Raw genomic sequence first — 25,240 nt, forward strand, 5'->3', positions numbered from 1 at the left:
CACACACACACACACACACACACACACACACACACAGATTGACAAAAGGGTTTGCAAACCGGCATACACACATCTCATTTAGCAGACGTCTTCGGTGACACCAGCATTTCAGACCCACACACACACACACAAGGTGCACACTTCATCAGCTTTTTACATTTAAATTCCAGGCAGGTGATTGTGAATCAACACAATATGACATTTAAAGTGGCACAAGGTAACATGCTGCTATAGTCATCTCACACTTCATCTGACACAGCTACATTTGCATACCAGGCAGACACTCTGACAGTGACACACACAGTGACACACACAGTGACACACACACACACACCCTGCCATTTAAGAAGTATTAGCAATTCCTATCACGACACATTTCTGCTTCAACAGTGCTAAATTAGCATATCAGAGCACATGCACACACACACAACACAATCGTAGGGTACGGGTGGGCACGGTTACACATGGAAACACCAAACCGTTATATTCTTTACGAGCAATGCAGAGCGGGACTAGAAAAGCAGATACACGGTCACTGACGGATGTAATACTACCGACACACCAAACTCCAACTTTAAGGCGAGCCATAATCTAAACTTAATTCTAACTCTAAACAGAATACTAAACTCCCAGAAAGCCTTTGGTGTAGTGAGGACCGGACAAAAGGGTGACATTTTATCTTTTTCTTTTAGATTTTGGAGACATTTGGTGAAAGGCTCTCTTTCTCTGACCTAGAACGCAGTCCCAAGGCTCTCTTCCAGCACACAGCTATATTTCCTGGCTGGTTGAGATGCGTAACATGCTGTATAGAAAATAACTCATTTCAGCCATCTTTGTGCAGTGCTGGCCCTGGAGGAGGCCGCGGATGGCCTAAACACATAGCCATGAAGACGTTTTACTTGATGAGCACCAAATGCTTTTGAATTGTATGACAGGCATTAGTTGTCAGAGAAGTTAAATCAAACTTTTATCAGTCTAAACCTCCATGAGAAAAAAATATTTTATTTCTCTTCACACAGGTTTGTTGGTGATATTCCTGCTGAAACTATTGTCTGTTTCAGAAATAATATATATCTAATATATTTTTGGATTTACTTTTATTAAATCTTCAACAAGCGCAGAAGTAATAAATGCCTTACATAAGTACAATGTGACCTGTGAAAATAAATAAATATGTAATGCAATGAAAAAGCTTGAGAATAAATAAACTTTATTTAAAAAGTAATTTACAAATGATCAACGTAAAATCCATTTGATATCAATTCCATTTTACAAGTTTATACATTTTTTGGGGGTTTCAATGTGTCCATTGAGAAGATCATTGTTTGGATCACAGCCATCTTATGATTCCACGTTGACTTTTCTCATGAAGTCACTTTAACTCCTTTCCTCTTCTTGTGGTCCACATCTCTGCATCCTTCTCCATATTTCCGACTCGTAGCAGCTGGAAGCCTTGGCCGCAGACCAGCACCCATCCCGTCTTTCCTCTCTTCTTCTCGCTCTCACAGGAAGCCTTGAAACCCGCCTCAGTGTTGACATCACTCTCTGTCTCACCCAAGCTGTGAGCCTCTGTTTGATGTCTACATTCGCCAGCTGTCTCACCTCCCTTCTCATTACTGGTTTGACTAACTGGGTCACCTGTCTCGCTCGCGGCTCCAACAGGTTCTCCGTCTTCAGCCTCATCAGCTGTTTTCTTGTCCTTATTGAACTGCGCCGCTGTCTGACACGTCGCTTTTAATCCCGTCTGACTCCCTCTCCAAATTGCAAGCTCCTGCTCAGACTCAAATCTTGTTTTCTTATTTTTATCTCCCGCCTCCTCCTCCTCTGTCATCTTCCCCTCCCACACTGCGAGTCCTGCAGCATCTGCAACATGGCAGAAGAGCACCCCGATGTGGTGGATGCCGGTACTGTCGACCCTCCACAGGCAAACCCTCTGATCTGGAGAGGTGGAGACCACGAGATCCGGGCTCAGGAGCTTCAGGGCGGTCAGAGGGGCAGCGTGAGCCAGCGCGATGTGGGACTGGGAGGAGAGGTGAAGATGAAGCTGGTTTGGGGATTGTAACTGGGCTTGTAGAGAAATCTGAGAAATCTCTCCGTCCTCTGGGTACTGCACCCTGATCGTGGACACCGTCAGCTGCCCATCATCCCCTCCGCTAGCAACAGTAACCAGGCAACCGCCCTCCTGACTGTCCTCCCTCCAAACGGCCAATGAATTGATGCCGCTCTGGTGGGCGTGAACATCGAGGCGGGGGATTGGTGGAGTTGGACTACGGCTCGAAGTGCCGGCCGATAAGGAAGAAGCATCAGTTAAATCCCACACTGCAATTTTGCCGTCTGTTGCAGCACTGAACAGCAGCGTGTACCTGAAGACAGATGCAAACATGTGCGTGAGAGATTGACTTTAATCATGTCATCCCAAAACAAAAAGTCAAAGTCAAAATACAAGTCAAGTGAACCTAAATTCACAGAGCTCTGAATATTGCATTCCTATATTAAAGTTGTCAATCATTACTCTTTTCTTTAATGGCATGATTTCAAATATAAAAAAAAAAACAGTCAACGGTCTGGTTCTTATGGGGTCCACTGACTTGTGACGAAGGCGCAAACTTTCAGGAAATTAAAAAAGAAAACAAACATAAGCAAACATCGGCTCACCTGTTGCCTTTTCTATCCTCCAGGCTGCAGGCGGCGACGCTGAGAACACAGCGCTGGTGGTAAAACGTCTCCCACAACAAATCAATTTGATGTTTAACTTCACTGACTGAGAACAACCTGGAAACGACATTGATGGAGGCAAGAATGAAGAAGAAGTTAAAAAAAGGACAGCATTATAAGACACGTATTGCATTTTAAAATCAAGCGTTGAAGACAAACAGCTGCATTAGGGAGGCGACGAAACACATGAAAGAAAGTAACATTCAACTCACATTGCAACACATTTTCTTCACTGAGGGAAATACTCATTTGAGAGCAACAGTTTGAAGACATTGTGGTTTCAAAATGCTAACATTTTTCCCCAGCTCATGAAAAAAAACTATTATTAATGATTCCGTGACGGACGCCAACCTGAGAGCTCCATCGCTGCAGGCCAGAGCCAGAAGACAACCGCCTGTCTCGTCATCCACCGCCACGAGAGACATGTACCTGAAACCACACAGACCCAGCTGGTGAGAATAAAACATAAGTAGGTTTCAAGGACAACAGCATGGGGGGAATTCAGCTGTACAAGTACAGTTGGTGAACTTATTGCACATATTTTATTGGAAAAACATCTTAATATACAGACTTTGAAACTTCAGAATGTAAACTTTTCTTGATGAAGAAGGGAGGGAAGACAAAAGACCGGAAGGCGCCGGAAAAAAAAGAAGCGCTTTTTAGTTTCTAGACATTAGGAAGTCAGGAAAAACTCCCTTCACATGTTTGCAGAAAGCAACCGTTAACTCGCCTGGTTTCTGGGTCCAATTTCACCGTCTTGTGCCGATTCCGCCTCTTCTCCCACTGGTCGTCCAATCGGTGACCGGCCACCTGGATCACCTGGCAGGTGGGAACCCGTTTCTGCCTGTCCCAGCCAACCGACAGCCGGTAACACTGCATCTGAGCTCGCCCGCCAGCTGACAGGAGCAGGGCCGAGAGAGGCCGTGTCTGGTTGTCGCCTCCTCCCTTGGGACGCGTCACTGCCGTCACCGTCCGAACGCTGGAGATGTGGTCAGTAATGACCGAGAGGACTTTGACGCTGCCGGAGGCGGGACGTACCGCCAAGACGGTTAAGCTCGTGTCCTCTCCTCCCGTCACCACTATCTCCCAGTGCTCTTCCTCTCGCTCCATCTCCTTTGCTTCGTCTCTTCCCTCAGTTTTTGTGAAATCTCCAGTGCGGTTTGTTCGCATCTCATTCCCAGTTCCCCTGATCGCCCCGAGCCTGCACACGCACCCGATCCCCCTCCCGTGGACGCCCTCTCTCAGGCCCCATCCTCCGGTCCTTCCTACCTTCCCAGCCCAGCTCGGTGCCTCTCCTGGGGGTTGCGAAGCCATGACAGCGCCTTGCTTGATGAAGACCAGCGCTCCGTAACCGGGCCAGACTCCTTTGTTGGACGGCCAGAGACGCCAAGAGCGATGCCCCCCACCACAAGGCACCGCGAACAGCCTCTCCTGCCTCACCGGGTCCCAAACTACAAAGTGGACGGCATGGAAGCCAATAATGGCAAACCTGGCTTCTTGTCCATTGTTCTTGGTCTTTTCTTCTTCTCCTCTAAAGATCCCCTTATCCTCTCTCTCCTCTGGAACCTCCAGCTTTCCTGTCAAATTCTGCTTCTTTGTCGTGTAGTGGTTCTCGCATTCCTCTCCTCGCTCTTCCTCGCTCTCCTCTTCCTCGCTCTCCTCTTCCTCTGCTGGAATGTCAGATTCAAGGATCAAAACCCTCTCCAGCCACTCCATACCCTTACAGGCCCGCTGGACTCTGAGAACCTCCAGCTGAAGCCCCCCTTTGTTCTCTACACCCTTTCCGTTACTCTTTTCTTCAAGCTGTTCTGGTGCTACTAGAGAACGCACTCTGAAGACCCTCACACAGCCGTCCCTGCCGGTGCTGTAGAGCAGCCCCTGGTATTCACGCACTGAAGTTACGCCTTGTTTTCCATGCACCCCAAACAAGCAGCTCAGTGGGCGCAGCGTTAGGTCACCCAATTCTTTTCTTTCTCTCTCCTCCTTCATTTCACTTTTTCTGTCCCCACCGGTGCCGCTTCCCTCAACCACATCATCATCTGTTTGTTTCCTGTCCATCAGCCAGCCTTCATCCATCCGTTTGTCCTCTCCCATCTTTTGCTTCTGCGTTCCTCCCTCCTGAAACAAAAGCAGGGACCCCCTCCTGTCCCCACACACCCACAGCAACCCCCGTGACGTGGAGTGGAGGCGCACTGCGGCTGTCAGCCAGCACTTAGCGGAGGCGGGAAGAAGGAAAGCAGGAAGTGGATTCACACTGAGAGCCAAGGAGGAGTTTTCACCCAATTCCACCTCTATACACCAACGATAGACGAGTCTTTCAGAGCCTGATGCCAGCAAATAAATGCCGTCTTTTGCCTCTCGCCAAATAAGACTATGGATCTTCCCCGATCCACCTGTGAGAGGAAACCCACACTGAGGATGAGAGATGGGGAAGACCTGTATGGATCCACTGAGGTTTCCCACAGCACACAAATGAACTTTTGCTGTTGAGCCTTTCACACAGACAGTTATCGTTTCCATCACACAAAAAGATTGAAACTCGGGAGACCCTTGCCATACCATCTCCCACTGCCCATCGCTGTATTGGTAAACTGTTCCCTGGTCAGTGCAAACAACAAACTTACTCTGACTCCAACTAGCATTTGTATCCTCTTCCCCTGCCATGCAAACTACTTTAGGCAAGCCGTGGCTTGGAAATTTCAGGTCAGTTACCTTCTCTGCCACTGCGTCTTCCATTTTGTCCTTCCCTTCCTCACTCCCTTTCACCCTCCACAACCTCACCCCTCCATCTGCCCCCCCTGTAGCCACCCATCTCTCTCCATCTCCTGTTCCTTCGCTGACTGCGAGTGCACGGACCCCCCCTGCTCGGTGTCCTTTTAACGTCCGAACCACCGTGCCACCTCCAGCCCAATCCCAGACTAAACAGGCCCCGTCTTCACCAGCACTGAACACATTCCCTGGGGAGAGACGCACCGAGAAAACCCGAGCCTGGTGTCCGTACAGGACCCTTAAACAAGCCGGGTTCACGTCTCCACATTTCCCCTCAGGGCCCCCTAAAGCACCAACACCCCAGACCCTCACACTGCGGTCATCGGAGGCCGAAGCCAGCCATCCTTTCTCCTGGAGGTAAGAGATGCTGAAGATGACCCCACTGTGGCCCAGCAGACGTCTCTCAACTGGAGCTTGATGCTCAGAATCATCGCCTTTGTCTCCACCTCGCCCAGGCTTCCACAGAACCAGTTGGTTGAAAACAGTCCCTCCTACCAAGACGGTATCTACCCAGGATTTGTGTACCAGAAGGCGGGCAGAGTACAGCAGACATCCCTCCAGACAGGAGCGCTGAAACAGGACATTTCCTGTAACGATGTCCAGAAGAAGAGCACTGTTGTGAGCTCCAGCCACACAGAGCAGTGAGCGTTTGTCTCTACAGAGCCAACGGACATCCAGGGCCCAGTCCTGTAGCTTCACGAGGGGGCCCAGAATCTCCAAGCGCAGATGCTTCCCATCCTGGAGATCCACATGGAGCCTCACCAGCCTCACGGCCTTGCCTCCAAACAGTGCGAGGTCATAGAACTTGGGCTCCGACGTAGAGCTCGGTTCTGGGGATTGACAAACAAGAGGAGATTTTGGTAATTTTTTAGAGTGAATAAATCAAAAAAACATCAGTAAATAAATAAGTAGAGGGCAAACTCTTTACCAACACTGGACAGTTCTTCAATCGTGTAGATAACCACAAAATGAAGACTCATCTGTCCATCTAATTTCACTCAAATTAGCTGGTCAAGTTTGTACATAGCTCTCCCTGGACACAGTGAAAACAAACATCTGCTTTTGCTAACCATCTCTCTTCACAGATCTCTGTGCTGGGACAGCCTTCAGACTGCGAGGCCGTATCCCATGGATTCTGTACTGATGGAGAACACTCAGCGAGGCACGGATTTCGGGGAGAGGATGGATATTGAACACCGTCAAGACTGGACCCTCACCTGTCAGGACAGGGTAAGAGAAGAATGTGGGTTGTGTGATCCCTCACAGTGTTTAGTCCACTTTCAAAATAAGCAGAAAAAATAAGTGGCATACTCCCCAACATTAGGCTTAAAACATATGGCCACATTTAAACTGTTCGACCCATGGAGAAGAATAGCTCAAACATGCATAATTATGGATCATAGTCAGAAAATGTTTCTTCCATCCATATTTGTGCATAACACATTCATATCATGTCTATATTGACTTCCAGCACTGCTTCCTACCTGTCAGTAGAAAAGCATCCTGAAGGAACTCCAGAGCTGTGACTGGAGCCACAAGGGCTGCTGTCTCCATCCTTTGATGATCAATAACTTCCATCAGATACACATCATCAAAGGTGTCTGAAACATTTACAGTGACACATTACACTTGTTAAAGACGATGGTTAGAGAAGATGGCTGACCGGCATTTTAAATATGTGAATGTTAAAAAAATAGTCTATATTGATTCACTATTAGCCTTCCAAATTAGCAAAACAAGCTAACAGCAAGAACACTCATTGTGTTATTAGGTGTGTATGAATAAATGTAAGTGAATTATGTGCCGCTACTTAATTCACTTACAAAGACCCTCAAACGGAAAATAAACGTGCCTCAAATCTGCATTAAAACATATTTATTAGCGCTCTAGTTAGTACCCATGTGTCCCTGTTCGTTCTTCCTTCCGTGTCGCATTTAAACCAATCAGAACACACTGCTGGCTTTCTGAACGCTGATTGGTTGGACGAGAGGCTTAGTCGTATTTCTATTGGAGAAAGCGACACATGTGACCGAGCCCATTGCGTTGTGCTGCCCTTAGGTGTTTTCTGGAAAACTAAGTTGTTTAGTGAGTCAAAGATATTGTTGCTCTGATATGCTATTTATTCTTTCGTTGTCCCTTTCTTTAAATTTCGTTGACACGTATTGACACAGATAAATACTTGCTTGTTTTGGCTTCACTACACCAGCAGAGACACACTTGTGCTGTTTCTGTACTTTCTTTGTGATACTTTCAGTTATTTCAGATCCGGGAACATCACATGCAGTCACATGAAGTACACACACAGATTCTTACTATCGCTATGTCAACAATACATGGAGTAATATCAATTAATATGCGCAACGACGCGGACAGCTACTGGCTATTCCGAGGAGCCCCTGAACGCAGCAGGAGACAGCGGAAGAGGCCCCTAACCTCAAGGTAGCTGTCCGGCTCACTTTCAGCGCTAACATGCCTGGGAAATGTAAATTCCAGGAGTCCTGGCTCTCGAAGGTGATTTACAAGGACTGGTTGGTGAAGGAGCTCCAGGACATTCACTCCGCCCGATGCACGGCCTGTTGTAAATCCATCAAAGTTCAGACCATGGGCGAGGCTGCTCTCACGAGCCACGCAGGGGGAGCTGGCCACAAAGCGGCGGTCCGCAAGATGAGGGAAGGTACGGGGGGCTGTTGGCGACAGGGACCGATCACTGTTCGCTCAGCGGGTTGCATTGCGGGTTGTGGTGTTGCAGTGTTGTTGTTGTTGTTGGTTGTTGGTGGTGGGAGTGTGTGTGTCTGTCTGTCTGTCTGTCTGTCTGTCTGTATTTGGCTGCAACAACAGTGTACACGTCGCGTGCAGAAACATCTGTTCCAGGTCATCAACCACAGCTTTCCCCTCGGGGCGTGTATTCTGTCTGTGTTTGTAGGAGGCAGAGGGATTTGCTTCCGGGATTGTAATCCGTCATAATCTCGCATGGTTTTCCTAAACTTCCTCATGATTCGTAGGCTGGACCATGAGAGCTTTGCAAACAATAGTCAACACGTCTCTGCAGTGGAGCCAAGGAGCTGCTGTGGTTGAACATCTGTTGGTTCATCAGCAGCACAGAGCGGTTTTTCACTTTTATGTAATAGTCATTTTATACTTAAAAAAAAAAATTTAATCATGAATTAGTCGTTTAGTCAATGAACTGTTGAAACAATCGATCAGAGCCCAAGATGACGTCATCACATGTCTTGTTTTGTCCACAACTCAGAGTTTACTGTCCTAAAGGAGTAAAGACGTCTCAGAAGCTGAGATCACTGCATTTTGACTTCACTCGAGCCGATTAATCGATTATGAAAATAGTTGCCTGTAATTTAGTTGACAATGAATCAATTAATCTTTGCAGCTCTAGCTGTGATGTAATTCAGGTATTTTTCAGTAAAATGTTTCTTAAAACCTATTAAATACCATTATTGTGGATAAAATGTCTCAATTAACAATTCTGGTGTAACATTTACTTTAATGTTGTTTCCCAATTGAACAGTTCAGTTATTACACTTTACAAAAACACCCACATCAAACCCCTGTACGATATGTTGTAGGTTCAACGACCAATTTGGGGCATTTTCTCAGACCTGAACATTTGCATCTAGCTATGACATTTGGGTGAACTGACCTTTTAAGAGCTCCTCAAATGTTTCCAGAGTCTTAAGACTGCCGGCTCTTTTTTTGTTTTGTTTTCTAAATAAATACAAATCTGCCTTTGCATTATCCTAAATTAACAAATGTGTTGCTCTTCTTTTTGTTTCTAATTCCCAAAGTATTTTGGGCTATTTCATGATCATTCGTGAAATAAACTTTTCCAGCTTCTACAATCTGTAGTTTAGTTGTTCTTTGTGTACTTTCCTGATCTCTCACAGAACATTTTGACTTCCTTGTGTCTCTTGCCATCTAGTGAGAGTATCGTGAGTGAGATCAGAATCCAAAACGCAGCACTGATTTAGTTTTTTGTTGTGTTAATAATTTCGTTGGACACTTCAGTGAGGTTGAAACAAATCCTCCGTTTTAAAGACTCCTGCTGCCCCAAAGCATCAGCTCGTAAACAGTTACACGTAAAAGGAATTCCACCTGGAAACTGATTTAATGATCCTCGAATTTAATGTTGAAATGTTATCGCGTTAGAAGTGCCACAACAGCACTCAGTTAATTTGAGGCTAACTTTGTTGACTTTTGATTCAAATCCCTAAATAGATTAATGTCTGTCCATTTGCCATCATGCTTCATTACTTGGTATGATCCATACAAATTAAAACAATCAATACATGTGATGATGCTGCAACGTTTATTGCTTTGTACGCGTGTTATGTGTGAAGGGGATTTTCTTGCACTCACCAGAGGGAGGCGCTCTCTGCTTATTTTCCTGAAATACATTTACCTGCAGTCTTTTTTGTTCTTTTCTCTTCTCAGCAGACAATATGATGCCGATAAATTCCGCTGTACAGACGAACGGCAGCGTGAAGCAGGTAAATATTATATTGCTGTCTGTGACAAAACATCTAGAAACTAAATTCCTATCAGATTGGGAGGAGGGATCCTGGGAAAAGGTTATCCGATTGGGGTCCGTGGACTAATTTGTTTAATTGCATGGGGGTCCTTCACCTATGGGAACCACTGACTCAAACAAACACTTTGTTCTCTCCGCCTCAGACTGAGGACAGCAAGGAGCACGTGGCCCTCTGTCTCCTGCGGGACCCCTTGGACAGACTAACGAGCAGCGACTGGTCCAGCGACTGGTCCAGCCCTGCTCCAAACTCCGCCTCCCACAATGCTGCAGAGCTCCAGGAAGTGACCTTTCCCACCGCCTACTTGAGAGTCCCAGGTCGATAAAGCCCCGCCAGCTGCCACAGCATTAGTTGCCTCGAGACACTTGCTCAGTGAACTTTCCACTGGCAAATACCGGTGACCTTTGAATGAATATGTTTATGTGTGAAAGCTCCCGCGGTTTAAACACCCTCTGAGATACCAGCGGTGTGTTGTTTGGAAACTGCTAAATGCATTCAGCACTAGGTGTTGGACCAAAAACAGGGTTTACGACACTGACCTTCTTTTCTTTTGACCTCTGACCTCTCAGGCACCTCCCAGGTCATCAGCCAGCGTCTGCACCCGGCGGCGGGCGGCGAGGTGGAGGGATCGACCCGCCGCTCGTCTCAGCTCGACCCCGCAGACCCCGTAGACCTGTCGAGACAGGAGCACCAGCAGAGGGCGGACGCTCTGGAGCAGCAGCAGCAGATGAAGATCCTGGAGTGGGAGAACCGGATGAAGGTCCTGGCGTGGGAGCAGGAGCTGGTGAGGGAGAAGAGGCGAGCGGCGCGGCAGAAGGAGAAGGCCTTCCGCATGAAGAAGACCTACTATAGAGCCAAGCTAAAGAAGATGGGCGAGGACGTGCCGCCGTCCTCCTCCAGCAGCAGCGACGAAGAGGCGAAGACGTTTGGACCGTCTGGATGAACTGCTCCAACTGTCGCACCTTGTGTTAGTTCTTGGATTCTCTAGTCTGTGTGCCACACTCTTTTTACACATCGTCTCGTATTTGAATGCAAAAGGAGGATTCTCCGTTGCTTTGAATCGGCCGTTCTTACACAAAGAGGGACATTACCTTCGCCTGCGTAAGACTTCTCTGATTTGGTTGCGGTTGAAAGCACAAGTGACATTACTTATTACTCGGTTAGCAGACAACTCAAAAGTACAAATGTAGCTGTTTGAAGGACATTACATTATTCCAAATGGTCAAACTGCCAAACGATCCCTCTGCAACGCAAACCAAACCGGTTCAGGACAACACTTCATTCAAGATGTGGTACTAACACAAGAAATGCTATGAATACTGAATACTTTGCACATCACGTAGGGGTTGAGATAAAAATCACAATGTAACCGTTTTGTTTTATCTGTCATTTCATCAGCGGGTCTTCAGTATTCAAAATGAGATGTTCATTGGTTTTTAAGGTTGATGGTGTCTGTAAAGGTCATAGCCCATTTCCGGGGAGATTGTACGTAATTTTAAAGAATGTATTGAGATTACATCTAATTACTCTAGGTGTAGAAATGAAACGGACAATCTTTAATCATGATTTTTTATCTGCACGGCTTCTTTTGCATGCCAACATGAGTATGTACGCTTCAACTGTAGTCTTTGCTTTATAAATAAATTTGTATTTGGCTCAAAGTTGGAGTTGACTACAGACAGGTGACGAATCAAAGAAAAGAAACATACTCTTCATGGCCAAGAGTACAGTTTGTGGCCCACGCACCATTATTACGCTGCTATTACAGCCTCTGCTGATAGTTCCTCCTGCCTCCAGTCATTATGCTAAGCTAAGCTAACAGCCTCCTGGTTCACCTCAGAGACAAGTGGTACTGATCTTGTCATCTAACTCTCGGCATGAAAGTGAATAAACTAAATGTCCCCTTGTCACCATCTGTACGTGTTAAAGCAAGCATCTAGTTTGTATCTAGTTCGTCTTTCCACAAATATAAACATGTCTCATGGACCTAAATTCTACTAATCTTAGCAGCAGCACCGATCAGGTTCTGTTTCAGACCCTGCAGGTGGAAATGAACAAATACATTTGGGGGCTGGTTATATTCTGTGACAGCTGGGTGCTTCTGTTTTTGCTGGCAGTCAGGGTGGCAGCTGAACGTCTCCGAATGTGACGGGACACTTTGAGAGTCAACACAAGTCAGAGAGTCTTCCAGGAAAGCGTGTCCCTGTCAGGATGTTCCCTCATGAATATGAAACAGCACGCGCGCGCGCGCACACACACACACACACACACACACACACACACACACACACACACACACACACACACACACACACACACACACACACACACACACAATAAATATAGACACAGCCGAGTAGGAATACGTTTTTTTTTTTTTTTAATGTCCAACATTTCTCTTGTTTCCGCGGTAACAGGGGAACAGCTGTTTCCATGCCGCCGTCCCCTTGCCGACGGCGGGATAGAAGGCATCCCATAATGAACACACAAGCCAACAAAGACAATCTCCCATCCCTCCTCTTCCTCTGCCCGATGATATCTCACTCTGTTTCTTTCTTTCCGTCACTTTTTTCTTCTTTTCTTTAGAGCACGCCACAATTTAGTTTTTAACTCCATCGTTTGTGTCCCCAAGTGTTGGTCCGGACCAGATTGACCTGAAGCTGCATGTGAAGCTTCAAACAGCTATTACTATGAGCAGGGAAGAAAAGGTTTGCTTTTGATATGATGACTTTCTCTCTGGGGAGGACAAATGCACCGAAATAGGATTTACATTTATTTCCCAAATTTTAAGCCCATGATTCGATTAAAGAAACCAAAAATAAATGCTGAAAATCAAAGCTCATGTTCATCTTCATATTCTCATCTCTTCTTGTCCTTCATCTGTGAATGTGTTGCAGTGAGAGACTCGGATCATAAGAAACAGAAAAAAGGGGAACATTTGGACCCAACAAAAAATAAATAAAAATCAACCTCATACAAAATGACAATATAAATAATCAATACAATGTCAATAAATTATCGATAAATAAAATAAATCTCATGTCTGTACAAGTTAAAGGTACTGTCAGTTGAAGATAACAAATGGATCTGTGATAAGTAAATGGAGAAATAGGTAAACGGAGCAGCTGAATGAAAAGAGTGAGGAGAAATAGTGGGCAGTGTTCCTCTGCAGGAGCACTTTTTGGCAAATACTACTGTAATAATAGGTTGACTTGTCATGTCAGAGGTACATGGGGCGACAGAGCAGCAGTCGGAACAGGGAGATATGCATTTGCGAGGTGTGTGTGTGTGTATAGCCCCACTATCTGCATTGTTTAGATGAGTAACGTCCACGCCCTCCTCCTTCTCCTCCTCCTCCTCCTCTTCCTCCTCCTCCTCTTCCTCCTCCTCCTCCTCCTCCTCTTCCTGTAGGTACATCTTGTCACAGTTTCTGACTCAATCTGTTCCAACCGTGTCTTAGTTTGTACCTCATGATTTATTCTTATGCCAACTTTGTGTGTTCTTTTTTTTTCTTCTGTTTTTTTTGTATTGTATTGTATTGTATTGAATGTCACAGTGCTTTCTGCTCGAGGACATGCAGACAACTCATTTTGGCAATGCAGAAACCTCATTTTACCTTCAGATATTCACCAACCACTTAATTTTCTTTTTCATTACAAAAACAGTCAAGTTAGCCACACTCCACTGATCCCTGCAGGCTGGTGGACACGGCCTTCCCGTCTCCGGTGCTTACAAACGCCTGTGTGTCGTTAGCTCGAGGCCTGACATCAGTGCTCGCTCCGACAGCTGCGAGAAAGGAGACGTTGCTGAGGGAGAGCCGCGTCTCGAAAAACCACTTAGAGGCTTTTAGAGCCGACACAGCTGACATCCCTCCTCAGCGAACCGGTACGGTGCAGCGGAAGGTACGCCGGATCTTGCGAGGGACCTCGTCTTTTATACAGCAGCATAAACAATGAGAGCAGATCTGCATTAACGTGTTCTGGTGTGAACCTCTCTGTCAACGACAGCTCAGGTTGGATGTTTTTGAGCCCATTAGCAAAAGTCGGGGGAAATTTCTCAGGTATAAAAGATATCCTGAAGTAATCCCAGAGCAACTGTGTTTTGCCAAGCAATACAAAAAAAAGAAACAAATCTGGCATGGGATTCATGTGCTACAGACATGAGCTAATATATTCTGGTACACAATGTTGGATATCTGAGTGTGACTCACACTGCCCTCCCCCTGATCCGCCCTCCCTCTCCCCACACCCGCCGGCACAGTATGCAGCCAAATAAAATGCCAACCACAGTGGGTTGTATGGTGTAGCAAAGATCTCGGGCCTAATTGTCTCCATGGCACAATCATGGGTAAAAATAATACGAATCACAATTGAAACCAGACTGTGAATCACATCTGGAGGTTTCACAGACTGCACAAGTCATTTTCATAAAAAAAAAAACTGGAGAACAACAACATTATCATACTGATTTTAAGCAGCTGTCCCTTTGGCTTGGATTTGCACAGAACTTCTGCATGAGAAGCTTTTTTTTTTAGACGAGTCTCCTGGATGCTGCCGGAGAGAGATTTGGCGGCTCCCGTGGCGTACCTTGAGGCAGGTCGAGTCTTAATGCATCAAAGAGCAAAACACCTTAAGGGTCTTGAAATGGTTGTTACAGAATAAAGCCTCATACAGAGGAGCCGATATCTACCGTCACCCGCCAGATCTCCGGAATATCAATCGACTGATATGGTCTGGTTCAGACAGCACCAGGCACACAGATACACAGACAGAGGACGGGGTCACATTCATATACAGTGGATCACAAAACGGCTCAATCTCCTGAAAGAGCCGATGCGTTGACAGAGGAACCACCGACTCTGAACCTTCATGTGGTGCTATAGCTTCACGTTGGCCATCTTTCTCTTCACAATCCAGTTCTTCCATCACATCTCTTCTACTATAATAACCCCTTCCCTCTATTTACAATCACTTCTCGCCACTTTGATATTTTCCCCTTCAACCACGTGTCGCGGTTTTAATAATCTCATCAGACACTATTGCCGGACCCCTGTCGTCGCTATACACAGAGTTGATGAGTGTGAGGAAAGGTTTCTGAGGAAAATGTCTTCCTCAGCAACGAACAAGACCGCACACGCTCCAACCTCACTCACAACCTCACACGGACACAATCATTTTAAAAAACCAACAAAAAGAAAACGTCACAAAAGATTTCTTCTTCATCTCCAATGAAAAAGATACAAAATGTATAAAAATGTTATTTACAGTCTTTTCTTTTTCTTCTTCTTTTAGACTGACGTCGTCTGGATCAAGTTGACTTGACTTTTGAAATCTGAGGAGTTTCTGTTTTTCTTTAACAGTTTTTAGGTAGTAGAGGTGGTTGAGTCATCGTTCAAAGAAAAGTCAAAGATCATTGTAGGCAGTGGGACTTGAACAAAATGTAATTTATACAGTACAAACTGACTACGAGCCCTCTTTTATCCTCATGGACGCTCTCTGCCTCACTTTCTCTCCAACTCTGTCTCCTCTCACCCAAGTTTGTTTCTAGGCTCCAGACGTCCCAGCGTGCCCCAGTGGTTCAGGACATCCATGACCTTTGAACTTGTCCCTGGTTTTCCAAGCAATGCATAAAGGGATATGGAGGCTGCCATCAAGACTGTCCTTCACTTCTGTTGGCTCTGAGGTGGAGGAAAGGAAAATGAGTCATCAATAAGTTTAGACAGGAACTTCTATACTGATTGTAATTTTACTTTTACATACTGACGACAACATACAGTCAAAACAATACAGGAGCAACATGGAAATGAGCTGTTAGAGGCAAAAGGACAAAGAGAGACAGAACAAAACAGAACGAGAAGAAGCTAAAAAGTAGGAAATGGAGCAGAGGGAGCTGAGTAAAGTTGAGCTAAAAAGATGGAAAAAACAGGAAAGGAACACTATGAGAGGTGAAAAGAAGAGTTGAATAGTGGACATGATCCCTATGGAACTGCTGAGGAAGAAGAAATCAGTCAGGGGGACAGAAAAGGGAGGAGGTGGTGCAGGAAAGTAAAAGCCAAAAAGTGTGTTTACACGGGATCAAAGACAATGAGGAGTTGAAGACGAAGCACAAGACATAAAATAGAAAAGGGACAGGAGAGGGTTAGTGGAAGATGATTTATAAACACAGAAGGACTTACTCAGAGTCGGGGGAGACTTCAGATATGCTGTGGGAGGTGGCTGACTGGGACGGGGAGGGCCCGTGGGCGGAGCCATTAGGCCCAGGGTTCGAGGCAGCGGGAGGAGTGAGGACGGAGGAACTGAAGGATGCCAGGATGGAGGACAGAATATCCAGGTGTTCACTCGACGGCTGTCGACCCAGAGGGTTTGGATTTGAACCTGCGACCTGGGGGACAGTCTGACCGGGGTACCTACACGGAGGTGCCGAGTCCAGTCGTCCTCTGACGTGAGCTGGGTCTTGCTGGGGCTCCTCAGAGATAGGGGGAGGAGGGGAGGAGGAGGGAGGCTGGTCGGGGTGTGAGGGCTGGCGGGGAGGCAGAGTACGGAGCCACTCCCGACACGGCTGGGCCTGGGCTCCGCCTCCGTTGGGCTCCAGCTGCTCCCTTGACCTGCTGCTCATCAGCGCCCCCCCGAGGTTCTCCCGGGATGAGGCCTGCCGCCGAGTTAGCGAGTTCAGCTGCGACCTCGATCCGCTAAGGTATCCCTCAATTCCCACTCCGACCGCTCCCCCGTTTCCACTCAAGTCCTCCCTCGAGGCGTGGAGGCTACCTGCATGGTGGTTGTCCAGTCTGTCCCTGGATCCTGTCAAGTTCTCCCTGGATGATGAGACTCGCTGGTGATCCAGTCCCAGTCCCGCTAGCCCTCCTCCCTGCCCCAGCTCTCTCCTCCTGGGTAGGAGATCCAGGTTCTCCCTGGAACCCCGGGAGTCCAGTCGGTCCCTCGACCCCCCAACTGTCTGCCTCCCTAGTGGGTCCCTGGACAACTGCCTCCGGGACAGCGAGTCCAGGTGTTCCCTGGAGGAGTAGCGGGAAGCAGGTTGAGAGAGAGAGCCGGAACCTCCAGTGGCACCCGCTGTAGCGGAGCACATGCGACCGTACGAGGCTGCGGGAACTCCCCGGTGGCCCAGAGTCGAGGTCCGGTACCAGTTGAGCTCACTGGGGACGCGGCCCACGGTGGAAATACCCTGGAGTGCTGGGGGACAGCCGATACGATTCTTCAGGATACCTGAGACAGGAAAATAGCTGTTCATGTGCGTTGTCTATTAATAGGTTCACTAAAATGTCACCTATGCTTTTAGGTTATTAGTGATTTATATTTGACTGTATTTCTCCTCCTCACTTACTCTCAGTGTGTCTTTGCATGTGTGGTGCACCTTTGTGTCTATGCGTGCGGAAGCCAATTATAAATGTATGTATTCTGAGGATACAGTACACACTGTCCTGTGCATACTAAAGTGCAACTCTTGCTTTTAGGGCCAGATTTACACTGAAGCTACAGGTAATCCCAGTGTGGTTTCAGTCATTCTGTACATCAGCTGACTCCAGCTCTGCAGTGTGTTGTGGGGGTAAATCATTTCTGCATGACATGCACATGAGGTGATCGGAGTGGAAATCATGGTGCATTGAATATGGCTCTGACTCAAGGCAAAAATGCAATATTTGTGGACTCTTCAGATCATGTGATCCAGCACTGCTTGGTGTACTGGAATAATTAAAATGATTAACAGACAAACTGCACAAACAGCAGATAAGGTGTCAGTGATTGAGCTTCGTTTTAAGGTATGCTTTGCTGATTCCGCTCAAACAGCTGACATCTCCTCCATCTCCCTCCTGGCAAAAGGGCCTTTTTCATCCTGATGACCAGTCAAACAGGATGTCCAGAGGTTTTTGTCAAACAATACGATGAAGACATTAATATATAGCATACAGGCTAGACTATGCATCTATATATAGATCTATATATATAGATGCCCGGCAAAAAAATAATCAATTAAATATGCAAAGTATCAATCACATGACTTATGTACAAGTAAATATTTAAAGCAACAACAGAGAGAAACAAATCCCAAAACTCAATTTCTTATTGGTACAAGTCTGTAAATCAATGTTAAATACATTGTTTCAGAATGTTGTACATTGTACATTCTGTTGGTTTATTATCTAACTTCATGGTGGTATGTTTTATATTCAATATACATGTGTCATTATCTTAATTAACATTTCATTTATGGGCCATGCTTTTATGCATTATACATAAGGGAAGGACAAACCAAAGATTGGAGTATTAAAAGCAGGAGTGCCACGACTGAGAATTGCCAATAGTCAATTCTGATTGGTTTAGTCTTGCCTACAGTGGACTGATCATTGAATCAGTTGCCCCAGAGTTTAAGCTTTATGTATCTATACAAAATAGCAAAAAACAACAACATGATTGTACAATATTATACTTAGATACATGTTACTATCGCTTAGCTGTTGTTTCAGAAAAATAGACAGCACTGTAGGTTTTAGGGTGTGTGTGTAGTACTGGCACGGAGCGAACATCAGTAGACACAGACTTTTATCTTGCTTGCTTTTTGTGGTTGTACATTTTCCTTATTGGATCTATGCACAGACAGAAAGGAGCAACAGGAAAGCAAAGGGACGGTCAACGGGGGAGAGACACAAGCCGCTGTAACAGCTGCGTCCACGCGCCTCCCCCATCATGAATTTAGACAATTATTCAAAAATCTAAAATATATCCAGGGCTCTCATAGTGTTTCACTCTTATGTGAGTGCTCTGATTAATACATATATAACTGTAAATGATCCTCTGTTTTATGACTACACTTACTCGCACCACGGCGATTAGAGTAAAAATTGGCGACTATTTGGGACCACGCCCAGTTGAAAGCAAATCCAAAACGTGGGTGAGCCGTTATCTTGTATGTTTGTGTCTCTCTCACCCTTGCGGTGCCTGTTTGGCTGGGTGAGGCCGCTCTCGTCCCCACTAGTCAGCGCCGCGTCCGTCTGGTTGTTGTTGGCAGCGTCCTTGCTGTAATCGCCCCCCAGGGGGCGCTCTGAGCCCCACTTCTGAAGGCTATGCGTCTCGCACTCCTCCAATGCCGGCCAGTAGGACAGAAGGTCATTGCCATCCAGATCTGGAACACACAAAAAGAACAAACACTTTCAGGTTACTCATGAAATAGTTTGTTCCTATCAAGAAATGTAATGATCATTATTCCTTCCAGCTAAGAAACACATGACGTCGCTGGAACATTGATATTCAGAGCTTACTTTGACAACCACACATTGTCCTAATCGTTAGAATCCAGTTCGGCTTTTTAACTCTCTCCAACATGTTTTAAACAATGCAATAACGAAAAGGTAAATACAAATCATTTTATTGTTTCAATATTCTTTTTTTTTTTTAATATTCTGGGATTTTTAATTCAGGTTTTTCAGCTGTCCATGGACCACTTACTCAGTGCTGCTCAGCTTGCACCGTCCTCTCACACTGGCCAGTCGACTGCTCAGCTGAATCGATCAGGGGTTTAATGCTTTGTCACAACGAATAGGCTGCCATCTTTAAACTGTGACCTTCAGTAAAAAGGCTCTGAGCCTTCAGTTCGACTGCACTGATGCATTGATTGGACTGTACTGGCCATCTGGATCCTGTCCTCCTCGATCCGTTCATATCTTTTACTCTGAATAGAGCTCATTGATCCAGATGGCCAATTAAACTAAGAATTGATTACTTGTATGGATTTCTCGATTTGCACATCTGGCCTTTTCTTCAGTGAAACCTTTCACCGAGCAATGTATATGCATGGCATTCATATCACATACTTTGAAGTGCATCAACTCATGTGTTATGCATGACTACCAGTGCTGACATTTTCTCTTGCTGCATGTGTGTTGTGTATGTTTTTGTGTCACACATTTTGTTTGTTTGAGATAAAAGAGCGGACTGCTTTCGAAACAGGGTCCTAAATCGTTTGACTCTGCTGGCTGGCAGGGAGTCTGTCTGTGTTCAGCCATACTTGTGTGCGTTTCGTCCAGCAGCCCGAGGCATGTAGGCCTGGTTAACTGGAGACTTTTAATGACAGTGAAGCCGTGTTTTTGAGTCTAAATGTGTTATTCCTGTAATAGACTGGCAACCTGTCCATGGTGAATTCTGCTTTTCACCTGAAGTAAGACTGGAAACACTCCAGCCCCCGCGACCCTGCACAGGTTAAGCAGGTAGAGATGATAGATGGGGGAATACTTCATAAAAAACCCTCGAACCCTAATCCTTGATTAATCAATAAACCAAGTGTCCTTGAGCAAGACACTTGACAATACTGTGAGAAGAAATGCCTTACAAAGCAGAAACAAGTGAACATTTTAGATGAATCGTTTGCTTAAGCGCTCGTCTACCTTTGGTACCATTGTGGGCGGGCTCTGTGAGCAGACGCTCGCTATGATTGGAGCGTTTGAATCGCCGCTGGATGCGCCCACGGAGTCTGACGTTGTCCTCGCTCTCAGAGGAAGGGATGGAAAGACTTCGCTCCTCCTCCATGGAGAGGTCTGAGTCTGAGTCTGAATCCTCACCTGGGAGAAGAAGGAGAGAGGAAACAAGTGAGAGGAGGGAAGGAGAAAAAGAACAAAGAGGAAGGAGAAAAGGCGTTGACAGGTTGATATTCTCCATTGTGATGTGAGCTTAACCTTTAAATGTATATGGAAGGGGAGAGAGAGTGATGAGAAAGAAAAAAAGACAAACACGGGTGAAGAAATGGAGAATGTGTCACTGCTGCTTGTTGAGAGTGTGTGTTTGTGTCCATGGTCGTGTTTGTGCATTCACCTCTGTCTCTGTGGAACATGGCGACATCCAGGTCCGTCGCTCCGGTCTGGACAATGTTTTGTTCCAGCGTCTGCCGAGCTAAGAGATTTTCTCTGGCAGGGAAAGAGGGGAGAAGTGAGAACATACACACACACACACACACACACACACACACACACACACACACACACACACACACAACCATGTATATTGTACATGCAGTCACGCAGGCCAGTACAAATAAAAAAAATAGAGGGCATCCACACACACATGTAAAGTATGTACTGTACGCACACACATACTCACTCAGCCATAAACACACCAACAGCCCCTCTCAGAGTACATTAGTTTTGCTCTACATACACTACAGTACATTGTTCCATCCAATCTTCTTCATCTTTACCCCACTGACCCACAAAATGCACGACAGGGTTTTTGTTAGCGAGGGAATGTCCTGCCTAAAGCATCTCTCTCTCAAATCCTTCAGAGAATCAGTCAAACTCAAATTCATATTTGAATTTATCACTTGTACATTGTGGGTATTAAATAATTTTCTCTTGAACTAGAGGAAGAATTATGCCATTCCTAATCTACAAGCAATGGGGGTGGAAGTTTTCCTTTCAAATTGATTTCCAGTTTGTTGGGGAAAGTTGTTGTTTTTGTTTCCTTTGTAAATGTATATACCTGGCGGAGCTGACGGAGGAGATGGTGGAGTTCCCCAGGGTGATGCGGTGCAGCCCACTCTGCTCCAACAGAGATGCATTGTGATAGGGGTTCTGAGCCTGAACACACACAAACACACACCACAAGGTTGAGAGAGTTACTTTAACCATGACACTGATTGGTACAACACATAGCTTTTAATGACAAATAAATGCACTGAATAATCTGTAGTTACATCACATACTGTCATGTATCGAGTCAAAATGCTACTCTCATTATAAGCTACGCTGTGCGCCTCTAGCATCCGTTATGTTATCATAATTAAGGACTTCTTTCTGATACTGATATTTTCTATCCATATCACTGAGTACTATTATAGGTGGCTACAATTTAAGAACCCTAGTGTCAAGACATCTTTCTTTTAGTTAGCATTCAAAAGCAGCCGTCCGTGATATTTTACTATGGTGCCCCGGGAATTGTGGGAACTATTATCATGACTGAATGCTGACCGGAAAGAAAAAGAAAAAAAGGAGGCTAAGCTAATGGAGCAGAAGCTACTAGACTGGAAATGGGTCAAGATTTCAGCTTTCCATACTGTAATAGGCCACCGTGGTCATAAATAACGCATCACACAGCAGCAGTCGAGTCTGAAACGAGTGAATAGGTGGTCATTTGTGTCTTATAATACTTTTGGAAAGGATCAGTTATTTTTGACCCACATGTCTCAGTGATGGAGAGGAAGAGCTCTCAGAGGAAATGGGGGTTAAAAGGGTGAAATGAACTACGTATATACTAACACACCTTCTCACACACACACACACACACACACACACACACACACACACACACACACACACACACACACACACACACACACACACACACACACACACACACACAGTAGAGATAATGAGAGAGACTTAAGAAAAGCGAGTGCAGTGAGCTAAAACACACATACGAGGAGATGGAAGAGAGAGTGAAGACAGGACAGGGACACACACACACACACACACACACACACACACACACACACACACACACACACACACACACACACACACACACACACACTTTGTAGAAGTGGACTTAAGAGTAAGCAGACCCCCACCGGTCAGTATATTGTTCTATCTGGGTCAGTGACAAACCCTGAAGGCAGAATGAGAGGAGGACGAGGACGACAGGAACGATGGATGGGTGGATAGAGGGAAGGAGAAATGAAAGGCAGGAGGGCATTTGTGCTGGTCGAGTAATGGACACAGTGAGAATGCATCGAGGAGAGACAATACTGTAGAACAGAATAAAACCTAGTGAAAGGCTTCGGGATCATGCAGTTACAGCTTCACCCTGCAAGTTATCGTTATCACATCATGATATTATAGCTTGTATAAATCATCAGAAAAAATCTTTAAATCTATATTTACACAATGAGCTGTGCAAATGATTGCATAGTAATGTCAATTCAAACCAAGATATCAGACAACATATCAACTTTTTGCAGCAAAACTGCAGCTTCATGTGTAACTCACGTTGTTCTGAGGTGGTCTTGGTTGGTCTTCTCCGGGGCTCTTCTTACCCAAACAGGCTACGCTCCAGGCCTCCTTAACCTCCGAGTTGAACACAGTGAAGACCAGCATCACCGACAAACCCTGGGAGAGAGAGCGGAGGAAGGACACGGTTAAAGTTTAAGGCGCTAATCCACAAGATCCTCGCAGACTTTTCACGATGTCTTTTCCTTTGGACAAGCACCATTGTGTTCTTCTTTTCATCCCAGCAATAAGACAAAAACTATTATTTGACCAGTAATTTTGATGCACAAATGTAAAAGCTGTAAGGAACTGGACGGAAGGCGAATCTGAACCGACATTTCGATACATAAACATACACTTTGTTCATACCTGCACGAGGCAGAGGACATCGAATATGTAGTAGAACGCCAGGATGCTGTTGTTCACTGCCATCAGACCACACAGCCAGCAGGAGGTGGCCACCAGTAACAGCAGGAAGGCATTGCGAATGGTCGCACTGGAGAGAGAAACACAGAGGTCAGAAGGTCTGACAAGACACGAGACAGACAACATCTACCTTTTGCATCTTTACGCGTACAACTTGGATGCACAAGATAATGACGTGGTGAAGCTTTGAGTGGCACCAGCACATGTTTATAATAACTTCGATTACTTTGTTTTATTTCCCTGCTGGTTAGAAAACTAATTAGTTAATTATTGATGACTAGGATAATAAAGACATTTAGAGACAGAAAAAATAAAAGTAGCAAGAACCAGCAGTAAAAAGGCGTTGTAAAGAACCCGTAGGATGAATGTTGTTTCCTTCTCTCGTTCATGCGCAGGTGATCTGATCAATAACAAGACCTGACATGATCATTGTTTATCAGATCAGCATTGACTGAGTGAGACAGATGTGTTCCCCTCTGCTTCCTGTTAGTTCACCAGTCACAAACCATTTACAAAACTACATACACAACCGTTTTGTAATGCAATTTCTTTTGATAAAAAGTCACACAGTTGGAAAATTTAAGCAGCAATTTGTTGATGTTGTTAGCAGTTTTTTGTAATGTATGTTGTATAGTGCTTACATTTTTTATTTCTTAAGGCTTCCTATCCTTCTTAAGGCTTCCTATCCTTCATACAGTACCATCTTCATACACGTTTGCATACCATGATGAAAAAACGCCAACAAAGTCCCTTTTAGAAAGTGAGAAAAGCCATTGAACCAGAGTGAGCGGGTACTCACATGACAGGGAGCTTCTTAGTCTCCTTCTGAGACGGCTTGCAGGACATCTTGGCTACAATCATGAAAATCCCTCCGTTCATCTGGATAAAGGGAAATCAATACGAACGGTAAGGCAAAGTTGTTAAGGCATTCCAGCTCATCCAATGCTGCTGTTAGCAATATCAGGGATGAGGATAATTAAATAAAACAAAATCAATGTGGACAAAATAGTCATCAAAGGGGGGAAGACATTCAAGTCTATGGAATGCTGTTTAAATATGTTCTCGTTCCTTTTGCTCAGACAGTATAAGAAAATACACAAATAAGTGAATGAAAAAAAAAATTGCTGAATAAATTAATTAGTACAGAAGGAGTAACGGCACAACAGAAGGACCGAAAGAAAAAAGTAAATGAATACCGTTATCAATAAAAGGTTAGGTTAGGGTTCATTATAGGTTTGTGTGCGTACATCGGCATTAACTACAGTATATCAAACAGACAGGGGACAGCTACCAGTATGACGATGGCTATAGGACCAGCAAAGCTCCATATGAGTTTGTCATAGATGGAGATCCAACAGAAGTCTGGGTTCCCGTATCCCTCGGGGTCCAGGCCCACCGCCAGGCCTGCATCGAAGACACCAGACGGTCAGATCAGGCAGGAAGAGAGAGGCAGTACAGGATGTGACCACATGAGATTAACGGAATGGCTTCGGCAGGACGTAACACACACATTTTAGTAGTTATTTTTCTTAATAATAATTTTAAACATCATGTTAAAGAAAATCTGTAGATTGGAAACAGTGGCTGTGAATGCACAATGGTGCCTTCAGACGTTTAACGTTTTCAGAATATTGAATAGTTCACAGTACGGATTTGCACTAGAAATTCTGATGAATTACAATCCAACTCCAATATTAATATGCGTTTAAATATCACAAATATACACCTGATTGTCTCAAGTTGTGACTGAGCTGAATATCCTTCTATATTTTCAAGGAGACTAATGCTTAAGACAAAACAGAAA

At 45.3% G+C, this 25,240-nt stretch overlaps 3 protein-coding genes across 3 annotated transcripts in view; 1 reads left to right on the top strand and 2 right to left on the bottom strand.

Moving 5' to 3' along the window:
* Positions 1 to 1,188: 1,188 nt before the first annotated feature.
* On the bottom strand, positions 1,189 to 7,041 carry wdr6 (WD repeat domain 6). The gene is made up of 6 exons (XM_079226692.1): positions 6,969 to 7,041; positions 6,555 to 6,701; positions 3,446 to 6,314; positions 3,067 to 3,144; positions 2,656 to 2,772; positions 1,189 to 2,363 (listed from the first exon to the last, which is right to left on the bottom strand). The coding sequence occupies exons 1-6, from the start codon at positions 7,036 to 7,038 to the stop codon at positions 1,373 to 1,375; spliced, it is 4,272 nt and encodes a 1,423-aa protein (XP_079082818.1). The 5' UTR covers positions 7,039 to 7,041; the 3' UTR covers positions 1,189 to 1,372.
* A 912-nt stretch (positions 7,042 to 7,953) lies between these two features.
* fsbp (fibrinogen silencer binding protein) lies at positions 7,954 to 11,677 on the top strand (the record flags this gene model as incomplete). The annotated part of the gene is made up of 4 exons (XM_079225852.1): positions 7,954 to 8,158; positions 9,931 to 9,986; positions 10,171 to 10,342; positions 10,595 to 11,677. 4 exons carry the CDS (start codon positions 7,954 to 7,956, stop codon positions 10,966 to 10,968), a joined length of 807 nt encoding a protein of 268 aa, XP_079081978.1. The 3' UTR covers positions 10,969 to 11,677.
* A 3,997-nt stretch (positions 11,678 to 15,674) lies between these two features.
* The window catches only part of celsr3 (cadherin, EGF LAG seven-pass G-type receptor 3), a gene marked incomplete at both ends in the record, with an annotated part of 89,866 nt that continues 80,300 nt past the window's right edge, over positions 15,675 to 25,240 (bottom strand). Inside the window, 10 exons of the mRNA XM_079225853.1 lie at positions 15,675 to 15,702; positions 16,201 to 17,245; positions 18,966 to 19,160; positions 20,419 to 20,592; positions 20,843 to 20,934; positions 21,506 to 21,603; positions 23,011 to 23,130; positions 23,380 to 23,506; positions 24,236 to 24,315; positions 24,728 to 24,840. Coding sequence (XP_079081979.1) covers positions 15,675 to 15,702; positions 16,201 to 17,245; positions 18,966 to 19,160; positions 20,419 to 20,592; positions 20,843 to 20,934; positions 21,506 to 21,603; positions 23,011 to 23,130; positions 23,380 to 23,506; positions 24,236 to 24,315; positions 24,728 to 24,840 — 2,072 coding nt within the window. The remainder of the gene's footprint in view (positions 15,703 to 16,200; positions 17,246 to 18,965; positions 19,161 to 20,418; positions 20,593 to 20,842; positions 20,935 to 21,505; positions 21,604 to 23,010; positions 23,131 to 23,379; positions 23,507 to 24,235; positions 24,316 to 24,727; positions 24,841 to 25,240) is intronic.

The sequence above is a fragment of the Taurulus bubalis genome, assembly GCF_910589615.1.
Source record: "Taurulus bubalis genome assembly, chromosome: 11".
NCBI lineage: Eukaryota > Metazoa > Chordata > Actinopteri > Perciformes > Cottidae > Taurulus > Taurulus bubalis.